General features: G+C 41.1%; 1 protein-coding gene across 5 annotated transcripts in view; it reads left to right on the top strand.

Moving 5' to 3' along the window:
• Positions 1 to 12,454, top strand: part of LOC100355171 (uncharacterized) — a 90,473-nt gene that overhangs the window by 72,083 nt on the left and 5,936 nt on the right. For 2 of the 5 annotated variants that reach the window (XR_011379418.2, XR_016223209.1), the window contains one exon: positions 11,398 to 11,800. The exons of 2 other annotated variants lie outside the window; for them this stretch is intronic. Coding sequence is in view for 1 of the 3 variants with exons in the window: in XM_089316232.1 (XP_089172358.1) it covers positions 11,398 to 11,415 (18 nt within the window). In the remaining 2 variants the exon portion in view is untranslated. Of the gene's footprint in view, positions 1 to 11,397; positions 11,801 to 12,454 lie in introns of those variants that run through there. One more of the 5 variants, XM_089316232.1, reaches the window with a different exon arrangement.

The following is a 12,454-nucleotide window of genomic DNA, read 5'->3' as shown; positions in this document are numbered from 1 at the left end:
CATGAAAGGCATGGAAGAAGCTCCTGGCTTTGGCCGGGCCCACCCCTGGCCATTGTGGCCATTTGGGAACTTAACCAATGGATGAAAGATCTATGTTTCTGTCTCTCCCTCTCTCCCTCGGTAACTCTGCCTTTCAAAGAAATAAAAAATAAATCTTAAAAAAAAAGCAGAGGGACACACACATGCACACACTCCCTGTCTCTTGCTTGTGATGCTCTGTGCACCTTGGGGCTCTGTTATTGTGAAAGCCATTCCCAGATGTGGCCCATAGACCCTGCACCTCCAGAACCATGAACCAAAATAAGCTTCTTTCCTTTTCTTTTCTTTTCTTTTTTTTTTTTTTTTTTTTGACAGGCAGAGTGGACAGTGAGAGAGAGACAGAGAGAAAGGTCTTCCTTTGCCGTTGGTTCACCCTCCAATGGCTGCCGCGGCCGGCGCACCGCGCTGATCCGATGGCAGGAGCCAGGAGCCAGGTGCTTTTCCTGGTCTCCCATGGGGTGCAGGGCCCAAGCACCTGGGCCATCCTCCACTGCACTCCCTGGCCACAGCAGAGGGCTGGCCTGGAAGAGGGGCAACCGGGACAGAATCCGGCGCCCCGACCGGGACTAGAACCCGGTGTGCCGGCGCCGCTAGGCGGAGGATTAGCCTAGTGAGCCACGGCGCCGGCCTTCTTTCCTTTTCAAAATAACTTGCCCGAGGTATTCCATTATAGTATCAAGAACCAGACTAATTCAGTTAATGGTATCTCTATTTCTATTATTAGTGAAGGTTTAGCATAATTCTGCAATGTCCAGGAAAGATTCTGTGTGGTTTCAGTCACTCTAAAGAAGCTGAGACTTGCTTTATTGTCCAGTGTATGTCCATTTTGTCAGTGCTCCAAGTGTGTTTAAAAAGGAAAAGTTTTGAGGTTGACACTGTGGCACAGTGGGTTGAGCCACCATCCACAGCACCAGTATCATATATAGGTTCAAGTCCAGCTGCTCCACTTCTGATCCAGCTCCCTGTTAATGCACCTGAGAAAGCAGAAGAAGATGGCCCAAATACTTGGGCTCCAGCACTCATATGGGAGACCTGGAGAAAGCTCCTGGCTTCAGTCTGGCCCAGCCCTGGTTGTTGTAGCCATTTGCAGAGTGAATCAACTGATGGAAGATCTCTCTGTCTCTCTCTCTCTACCTCTCCCTGTATCTCTGTGACTCTGCCCTTCAAATAATGTATAAATAAATAATTTTTTTTTTTTAGAAAAAAGGAAAGGAAAAGTTTTCTGTAGGTGTTAGTGGGCATGTTGCTTTTATCAGTAGTGCCAAGTTTGTGAATCCTGTTCAGCTCTTCTGTACTTTTATTGATTTGTTTACTTTTTGATTGTTTTGAGTATTTGCTTATTCTGTCGCCTACTGAACAGTTTATTGAAATCTATCATTAAAAATATGACTTCATTACATTATTCAGTTTCTGCTATATATACTTTGAGGCTAGGTTATTAGATTTAATATAAATGTCAAATCTTTATATAGTCTAACATGTGTAACCTTTTCCTCAAAATGAAGTGTTCCTGTTTTCCTCTAGCAGAGATTTATGCCTTAAACCCGATTTGATAATATAGATATACTATTCTTTCTTTTTAAAAAGACATTTATTTATTTAAAGGGCAGAGATGGGGTTGTGGGTAGGAGGAGACAGGGAGAGCTCTTCCAACTGATGGTTTCACTCCCCAAATGGCTGCAACAGCCAGGGTTTGGCCAGGCCAAAGCCAGGAGCCAGGAATTCCGTCCAGGTATCCCATCTGATTGTCAGAGCCCAAGTACTTGGTCCATCTTGCACTGCCCTGCCAGGTGCATCAACAGGGATCTGGGTCTGAAACAGAGCAGCCAGGACTGGACCTGGTACTCCAATATGAGAAGAGTGTCACGAGTCAGCTTAACCTGCTGTGCCGTAACATCAGCCCCACCATTCTTTCTTCTGGTTAAAATCTGCATCCCTTCTTCCATCATTTCCTCTTTCCATCTGTTTACTTTCAGTCATTTTGAATATTTTATTTGTGTCTCCTTTATATTCCCTGTATTTCCTTCACATTTATTTTTTGCTGACTTTAAGAAATTATAGATATTGTACCTGTTCAAATTAATACTTTGGCATTCTTCTCTAAAAATAATCTCCTACTACCATGTAATATGTACTCAGTTAAACCCATTTGTCCATAATACTTTTAGAATTATGTGTGTCATTATTTTTTTAAAGCTTTTATTTAATTAGTACACTTTTCATAGGTACAACTTTAGGAATACAGTGGTTCTTTCCCCCATACCTACCCTCCTACCCCCACTCCCATCCCACCTCCTACTTCCTCTCCGATTCCATTATGGTTCATTATGGTTCATTTTTAGTTTATATACAGAGGACCAACTCTATGCTAAGTCAAAAGATTTCAACAGTTTTCACCCCCCCCACACACACAACATATAAATTACAGTTTGAGAACAAGTTTTGCAGTTAATTCTAATAGTACAGTAAACTTATTAATGACAGAGGTCCTACATGGGGAGTAAGTACACAGTGACTTCTGTTGTTCATTTAACAATTAACACTCTTATTTATGACATCAGTGATTACCATGTTATTATATTTTAACTGTTTGTCCCTTAGTCATTTTAAAATCTAGACAAAGCTAACTTGTACACTGTTGTATTAGGAGTGACTGTAAGAAATGAAACATCTTTTTTTTTTAACTTTTATTTAATGAATATAAATTTCCAAAGTACAGCTTATGGATTACAATGGCTTCCCCCCCATAACGTCCCTCCCACCCGCAACCCTCACCTTTCCCACTCCCTCTCCTCTTCCATTCACATCAAGATTCATTTTCGATTCTCTTTATATACAGAAGATCAGTTTAGCATACATTAAGTAAAGATTTCAACAGTTTGCTCCCACACAGAAACATAAAGTGAAAAATACTGTTTGAGTACTAGTTATAGCATTAAATCTCAATGTACAGCACACTAAGGACAAAGATCCTACATGAGGAGTAAGTACACAGTGACTCCTGTTGTTGACTTAACAAATTGACACTCTTGTTTATGGCATCAGTAATCACCCTAGGCTCTTGTCAAGAGCTGCCAAGGCTATGGAAGCCCCCTGAGTTCACCAACTCTGATCATATTTAGACAAGGCCATGGTCATAGTGGAAGTTCTCTCCTCCCTTCAGAGAAAGGTACCTCCTTCTTTGATGACCCGTTCTTTTTTTTTTTTTTTTTTTTTTTTTTTTTTACTTTGGAAATTTATATTTATTAAATAAAAGTTTAAAAAAGATGCTCTGAAGTATTAACATTTGGAAATGCATTATGTCTTCATACAGTTGCAGTTGGGTGTAGAGGAGGTCTTTGCCATCGTTCTGAAATTTGAGAAGATCTCTTACAGACCACAACTAGATTGACAAAATATTCTAAAAGATTAAATTTAAATAACAATAGAAAACTCTTTAAAACAAGTGAAATACTTTTCTCTCAAACAACAGTGCAAATAAATTGATATTCATGTTAATGTCCCTTGTTTCATTGTAGCTTTCATAATTATATTTTCTGACCCATCATATTCTAATGGAGTATTATTTGCTTTTGTTCTTCAAATTTGCAAGATAAACCCATAGTTTAAATGATTCTATTTCTTCAGGTTAGCCAAATAATAGTAAAAATTTTCACTAAGTGTGTAATATTTCACTGTCTTTTCATTTGGAGACACCTTCTCCCCCAACTTCTTTCTTTTTTTTTTTTTTTTCTCATTACTTTTATTTTTATTTTTTTTTTAATCTTTTATTTAATGAATATAAATTTCCAAAGTACGACTCATGTGTTACAATGGCTTCCCCCCCATACCGTCCCTCCCACCCACAACCCTCCCCTTTCCCACTCCCTCTCCCCTTCCATTCACATCAAGATTCATTTTCGATTATCTCAATATACAGAAGATCAGCCTAGTATACCTTAAGTAAGTATTTCAACAGTTTGCTCCCACACAGAAACACAAAGTGAAAAATAATAGATGATTTTTTTTAAATGCTGATGAAATCAGATCAGACCTATTGTCATGTTTAATCCCAGTGAGAGTCAAGTTGGGAATTGATAATTTCTTTCTTTTTTTTTTTTTTTTTTTTTTTTTTTTACAGAAGATCAGTTTAGTGTACATTAAGTAAAGATTTCAGTCGTTTGCACCCCCATAGAAACACAAAGTGAAATATACTGTTTGAGTACTTGTTATAGCATCAAGCCTCAGTGTACAGCACGTTAAGGACAGAGATCCTACATGAGGAGTAAGTGCACAGTGACTCCTGTTGTTGACTTTACCAATTGACACTCCTGTCTATGGCATCAGCAATCTCCCTATGCACCAGTTATGAGTTTCCAAGGCTATGGAAGCCCCTTGAGTTCTCCGACTCTTATCTTGTTTAGACACGGTCATAGTCAAAGTGGAGGTTCTCTCCTCCCTTCAGAGAAAGGCACCTCCCTCTTTGAAGACCTGTTCTTTCCACTGGGATCTCACTCACAGAGATCTTTTTGCCAGAGTGTCTTGGCTTTCCATGCCCGAAACACCCTCATGGGCTTTTCAGCCAGACCCGAGTGCCTTTAGGGCTGATTCTGAGGCCAGAGTGCTATTTAGGACATCCGCCATTCTATGAGTCTGCTGAGTATCTCACTTCCCATGTTGGATCACTCTCCCCTTTATTTATTCTATCGGTTGGTGTTAGCAGATACTAGACTTGTTTATGTGCTCCCTTTGACTCTTAGTCCTTTCATTATGATCAATTGTGAACTGAAATTGATCACTTGCAGTAGTGAGATGGCATTGGCACATGCCACCTTGATGGGATTGAATTGGAATCCCCTGGTATGTTTCCAACTCTACCAATTGGGGCAAGTCAGCCCGAGCATGCCCCAAATTATACATCTCTTCCCTCTCTTATTCCCACTCTTATGTTTAACAGGGATCACATTTCAGTTAATTTTCAACACTTAAGAATAACTGTGTGATAATTACAGAATTAAACCAGTCATATTAAGTAGAACAGACAAAAAAAAAATACTATGAGGGATAATGTATTAAGTTGTCCATTAGCAGTCAGGGCTATGCTGATCAAGTCACCATTTCTCATAGTGTCCATTTCACTTCAGGAGGTTTCCTCTTTGGTGTTCAGTCAGTTGTCACCGATCAGGGAGAACATATGGTATTTGTCCCTTTGGGACTGGCTTACTTCACTCAGCATGATGTGTTCCAGATTCCTCCATTTTGTTGCAAATGACTGGATTTCGTTGTTTCTTACTGCGGTATAGTACTCTAAAGAATACATATCCCATAATTTCTTTATCCAGTCTACCGTTGATGGGCATTTAGGTTGGTTCCAGGTCTTGGCTATTGTGAATTGTGCTGCAATAAACATTAGGGTGCAGACCGCTTTTTTGTTTATCAATTTAAACTCCTTTGGGTAAATTCCAAGGAGTGGGATGGCTGGGTCGAACGGTAGGGTTATATTCAGGTTTCTGAGGAATCTCCAGACTGATTTCCATAATGGCTTGACCAGTTTGCATTCCCACCAACAGTGGGTTAGTGTCCCTTTTTCCCCACATCCTCGCCAGCATCTGTTGTTGGTAGATTTCTGTATGTGAGCCATTCTAACCGGGGTGAGGTGAAACCTCATTGTGGTTTTGATTTGCATTTCCCTGATTGCTAGTGACCTTGAACATTTTTTCATGTGCCTGTTGGCCATTTGGATTTCCTCTTTTGAAAAATGTCTATTGAAGTCCTTGGCCCATCTCTTAAGTGGGTTGTTGGTTTTGTTTTTGTGGAGTTTCTTGATCTCTTTGTAGATTCTGGTTATTAACCCTTTATCTGTTGCATAGTTTGCAAATATGTTTTCCCATTCTGTCGGTTGTCTCTTCACTCTCCTGACTGTTTCTTTTGCAGTACAGAAACTTCTCAATTTGATGCAATCCCAATAGTTGATTTTGGCTTTGACTGTCTGTGCCTCCCGGGTCTTTTCCAGAAATTCTTTGCCTGTGCCAATATCTTGAAGGGTTTCTCCAATGTTCTCTAATAACTTAATGGTGTCAGGACGTAGATTTAGGTCTTTAATCCACGTTGAGTGGATTTTTGTGTAAGGTGTAAGGTAGGGGTCTTGCTTCATGCTTCTGCACGTGGAAATCCAGTTTTCCCAGCACCATTTATTGAATAGACTGTCCTTGCTCCAGGAATTAGTTTTAGATCCTTGATCAAATATAAGTTGGCTGTAGATGTTTGGGTTGATTTCTGGTGTTTCAATTCTGTTCCATTGGTGATGACCCGTTCTTTCCACTGGGATCTCACTCATGGAGATCTTTCATTTAGGTGTTTTTTTTTTTTTTTTTTTTTTTTTTTCCCAGAGTGTCTTGGCTTTCCATGCCTGAAATACTCTCATGGGCTTTTCAGCCGGATCCGCATGCCTTAAGGGCTGATTCTGAGGCCAGAGTGCTGTTTAGGACATCTGCCATTCTATGGGTCTGCTGTGTATCTCACTTCCCATGTTGGATCGTTCTCTCCCTTTTTGATTCTATCAGCTAGTATTTGCAGACACTAGTCTTGTTTATGTGATCCCTTTGGTTCTTAGTCCTATCATTATGATCAATTGTGAACAGAAATTGATCACTGGGACTAGTGAGATGGCATTGGTACATGCCACCTTGATAGGATTGAATTGGAATCCCCTGGTATGTTTCTAACTCTACCGTTTGAGGTAAGTCAGCTTGAGCATGTCCCGAATTGCACATCTATTCCCTCTCTCATTCCCACTCTTATATTTAACAGTGATCACTTTTCAGTTAAGTTTCAGCACTTAAGAATAATTGTGTATTGATTACAGTATTCTCTTAAAAATACATAAAAAATAGTCAGTCAATATCTTTAATAAAAATCAGGAAAATGCAAAATAGAAATAACAAAATAGCAACTAGTTTCCATCTATTGTAAACATAGCTACCTTCTGATATATTTATCTGCTTCTGTTTGTCTACCAGTCCGTGAGTGTTTTCACATGGTGGAGATCACTCTGTATATAATTCTACTTTTATTATAGGTGATTTTATATTTTGTTTCTAAAATTATGCAATTTTTAAAATATTTATTTGAAAAAGAGATTTGCAGAGAGAGAGGGAGAGATAGAGAAAGGGATCTTCCATCCTCTGGTTCACTCCCCAAAAGACCACAACAGGTGGGGCTGGGCCAGGCCTAAGCCAGAAGCCTGGAATTCTATCTGGTCTCCCATGTAGGTGGCAGGGACCCTTGTACTTGGGCCATCAGCTGCTTTCCCAGGCACATTAGCAGGAAGCTGAATTGGAAGTGGGGGAGCCAGGACCTGAAGCAGTGCCAATATAGAATGCCATCATTGCAGATGGTAGCTTAACCCACTATAGCACAATGCCAGCCCCATAATTGTTATTTTTAGTGGCTGAATAATATGCTCTTAAATGAATATATTATAATTTTGCATTCATTTTTGTTGAACATTAAGTTTTTTTTTTTTTATAAATCAACCAGTTTATTATTTTGCAGTAGATGTAGGACTTTTACCATGCAGACTGAAATACCCATGTCAGGATGAACAGTGCATTTTCTTATGAGAGGCGGCTACATAGAAAACCAGGTTGTTACCAGGTTATTTATTGAACGTGGAATCCAAACATGAAAGGCTAGTCTTAAGACCTGCACCTCTTGCACAAAAGCTTGTCCCACCACAGGGACAGTTCAGCCTCCAGGAAGCTCCCAGACTTTACCCTCCTCTTCTTGCTTTGACTGAACACTGTCAATGGCTACCTCCTACAGCCTTACCATCAGCCAGCATGGCCTAGCACTTTCTGTTCACTGGGTTTTTTTAACCAGGGTCTTAGGGGGCAAAACAATTGTTCCCATGAACCCACTGGGGTCATCCTGTTAGGATGCTCTCCCCAAGCACAGTCCCTAAGTTTCAACAGGCTTTGTAAAGGTTCCTTCCACCTCCGTTAGCACATACACAGGTTACCTATAAGGTTACCTATAAATTCACCTAAAGTAACCTACTTCCTACAGTGGATTGGGGTTTTTGCTTATAGTTCTTTTTTTCATTTACTTGATTAGTGATTTCCAGTCATGTAGGAATTAATGAAACCAATATTGTGTGTCACATAGCTACCCAACAGAAATATCAATATCAATAAATGATATGTACATTTAAGATTATTTTGTTCTCAATAATGTAAAAAAGAAAAAATGGCAGTTCTCAACTTTGTTCTCAGAACTGGTAGGGGTCAAGTTACCAAAAATTCAAAGTAGAAAGATTTGCTTTCAAATTTAAAACCAAAACATGCACTGTGTTGCCAACATTATATAATATTTTTAATGGCTGAATAATATGCCATTAAATGAATTACTGTACTTTTACATTCATTTTCTGTTGAACATTTAGGTTTTTTCCACTTGTTTGCAATACAGTCACGTACACAGTCAACAACGGAGTTCACATACCACTGTGGTGTCATAAAGTTATAATATAGCTTAGGTATGTAGTAGACTGTACTATCTGGGTTAACCTAACTGCACTCTATTGTGTTTGCACAGTGATAAAATTGCATAACAATGCATTTCTCAAAGCATGTCAATAAGTGACGCATGACTGTAGGTAATAATGCAATAACTGCTTTATTTTATTTTTTATTTGTTTATTTTTACTTTGTTAGAAAGGCAGAAAGACAATGAGAGAGACATAGGGACAGACAGAAATCTTTCACCTACTTGTTCACTCCTCAAATGTCCAAAACAGGAAGAGCTGGGCCAGAGAGAAGCCAGGAACCCAGAATTCTACCTGAGTATCCCACTTGGGTGGCAGGGGTCCAAGTATTTGGGCCTGCTGCCTCCCGGGGTACCTATCAGCAGGAACCTGGATCAAAGGCAGCACCAGAACTCAAACCAAGCACCTTTATATGAAATGGGGGTGTCTCTGTTGCAACTTAACCAATGCACTGAACACCTGCCCCAATAACAATACTTTTGAAAAAACAATCTAAGTCTGTTTCGTATTATATCCGAATTACAGACTCTAAGAAGTGAAATTGCTGAGACTAAAGGTTTAACCTCTATGAACATTTTTTGGTAAGTCTTCCAAAATGTAAAAATTCCAGTTTAAACTTAACTATATTGAAATGGATGTCCTCTTCAGAATGGATGCATCTTTTAAGGCATTGTGGACAATTGGTCACATACTTGATTATTTTTTTTTTATTTTTATTTTTATTTTTTTTTTTTAGTATCTGCTGTAGAAGCTGCAAAAGTCAGAAACTCTCTTAGGCTTTCTGGCAGTTAGAACACTGGCTTGTGGCTGGGAATGAGACAGTCAAACTGGCCCCTTTTAGAATTTGGTGCAGAAGCTGTTTGTGTAAAGAAGCACACACAATAGAGAATCCACATGGGGATGCCTGTAATGGTAGCAGCAGAGAGGGGCTGCACCTGATGAACAGTGCTGAGATAGTAATTCCAACCGTGAGGCCTAGTATTCAACAGTGGCAATACAGTGTCTGTACCAAAAAGGCTGGGCATGGCTTGGCTTTGGCCCTAGCCAATGTCTCTTTTTTTTATTCTTGCCCATTTACTGAGCCTGGTTTTCCAGCTTTTCCTTTTCTTCCATCAAGTTCCACTATCCTTTATAAATTACTTTTCTGTGGGAATCAGTCAGAATTTGAATCTATTGCCTGCAAAAACAGAACTTGATTAAATTTCCATGCAGGGATTCTTCCCATGTGTATCAGGGCCTATGTCAGAAAGCAGAATTGGCATAGTGAGAGACAACTGGGGAAGTAGCAGACTCAGTGAGGTAACTTGTTTGGATGTGGGGGAGTTGGCAAGAGTCCAGTTAACTGAACAGGGATAGTATTGGAAAATTAAGGTCAGAGCAGCTTTTTTTTTTTTAAAGGATTTATTTAACTTATTTGAAAGGCAGAGTTACAGAGACAGAGAGGGAGAGGTTTTCCATCTACTGGTTCACTCCCAAAATGCTGCAAAGGCCAGGTGTGAGACCAGGCTGAAGCCAGGAGTTTGTTCCAGGTCTCCCACCTCTGTGCAAGTGCCCAGGCACTTTGTGGGTACTCTGCTGCTTTCCCAGATGCATTAGCAGGGAGCTGGATTGGAAGTGGAGCAGCCAGGATTTGAACCAGCGCCCCTATGGGATGCCAGCTTTGCAGGCATTAGTATTACCCACAATGCCACAATGCAGCCCCCAGCGCAACTTCTTAAGAAAGTAGCAACCTTAGGGATGCGTGTTGTGGTGCAACGGATTATTTGTGACACTGGCTTCCCATATTTGAGCACCTATTCAAGTCTCAGCTGCTCCTCTTATAATCCTGCTTCCTACTATTGTGCAGGCAAAAGCAGATGAAGATGGTTCAAACACTTGGGCCCCTGTCACCCATGTAGGTGACCCAGATGGAGCTCTTGGCTTCAGCCAGGCTGAGACCTGGCTGTTGTAGCCATCTGAGAAATGAACCAGATAATGGAAGCTGTCTTCCCCTACCTAACCCCTCCCTGTCTCAACTGTCTCTCTGATGTTCTGCCTTTCAAAAAAATAAATCTTCTTTTAAAATAGGTGGCATAATTTGGGGTTACCTGATCGGGTTGTCCACAGAGTCATTCAGAAATCCAGTCCTTTAATATTTGTCACCGTAAACCAGGTCTGAGATGGTATCTCAATGGTAAGCCTTAAAATGAATGGTGAGCCAAGCAGTCTTGGCTGAGGTTGACACTGGATCTGAGGCCATATGTAGGACAGTCCATATCTACAGTAGTAGATAAGCCATGTAGACTTGAAGTAGAAACTACCAAACATCATGAAAGACCAGGGCATTCACTTTAGGAAATTCTCTTGGGCAATTTCTTCAGAACCAATTTATTAATAATATGACAGGAGTAGGGCCGGCGCCGTGGCTCAATAGGCTAATCCTCCGCCTAGCGGCGCCGGCACACCGGGTTCTAGTCCCGGTCGGGGCGCCGGATTCTGTCCCGGTTGCCCCTCTTCCAGGCCAGCTCTCTGCTGTGGCCAGGGAGTGCAGTGGAGGATGGCCCAGGTGCTTGGGCCCTGCACCCCATGGGAGACCAGGAAAAGCACCTGGCTCCTGGCTCCTGCCATCGGATCAGCGCGGTGCGCCGGCCGCAGCGCGCTGGCCAAGGCGGCCATTGGAGGGTGAACCAACGGCAAAGGAAGACCTTTCTCTCTGTCTCTCTCTCTCACTGTCCACTCTGCCTGTCAAAAATTAAAAAAAAAAATAATATGACAGGAGTAGCTTCATTATGTAAAAGGTGGACTCTGTTTTTGATGAAACACAGCATTACCCAGTTTGATCATCTTTCCCATAGGATTTTGAACACACTTGAGCTATTCCAGCAATCCAGAAAGCCAAGATGAAACTTTGGGAAATATTTAAGAAATATTGAGACTGGTACTGCAGCATGGTGGGTAAAGCCACCACCTGCAGTGCTGGCATCCCATATGGGTGCCAGTTCATATCCTGGCTGCTCCACTTCTGATCCAGCTCTCTGTTATGGCCTGGGAAAGCAGTAGAAGATGGCCCAAGTGCTTGGGCCCCTGCACCTGAATGGGAGACCCAGAAGAAGCTCCTGGCTTTGGATCAGCTCAGCTCCAGCTGTTGTGGCCAAGTGGGGAATGAACCAGCAGATGGAAGACCTGTCTCTTTGCCTCTCCTTCTCTGTGTAACTCTGACTTTCAAATAAATAAATAAATAAATCTTAAAAAAAAAAATTGCCAGCTCTGATGGCAGTCTTTAGAATAACTATTTAGCCTCCCTGTGCTTCTATAGTTATATCAGTGCTTCTCATTAACCATCTTCTATAAGTCTCTCAACAACTCTGAAAGGTAAGTATTAGTAACCCCATTTTATGGATGAAAGAACAGGCTGAGAAGTTAATGATCAGATTAGGTAGCAAATGAATGATAAAGCAAGAATTCAAATCCAGTTTGCTCTAAAATCCAGTTTGCTCTGGTTTGCTCTAAAGCACACACGGTTTCTGTAGGCAGTGCTTATGATGGACCCAGAAATACTCTACCCGGAAATACTACCTCAGCATCGTGTTGCCTCCTCAGGAGACTGCCCTCCAGGAAACACTGCTTATCTGGCTCTGTAAATTCTGGGTGGTAAACATGTGATGACTCTCTTCACCAAGCTTGCCTCTTCTCAACCAGGCTTTGACCTTGGGCTTCAGTGTCTATCTTTGTCAGGCCTACATCTCCCAGTTTTAGTAATAACTCTGCTTAGTCGGCTTAGAGAGAATCCTGTATCTACAATATTGGATCTGCCTAGATTCCTGATAAAATTCTTCATCCCTCATTCTTCACATCTGACCCCCTGGTCTGCCATCAGCAAGAACTCCCCCTAAGCCCTGATGTCTCCTCCTA

Source organism: Oryctolagus cuniculus, chromosome 1 (genome assembly GCF_051225735.1).
Source record: "Oryctolagus cuniculus isolate XC-2025 breed Fujian yellow rabbit chromosome 1, ASM5122573v1, whole genome shotgun sequence".
Taxonomy (NCBI): Eukaryota; Metazoa; Chordata; class Mammalia; order Lagomorpha; family Leporidae; genus Oryctolagus; species Oryctolagus cuniculus.
The sequence above is the reverse complement of the archived record's forward strand: the minus strand, read 5'-3'. Positions and strand labels throughout refer to the sequence as shown.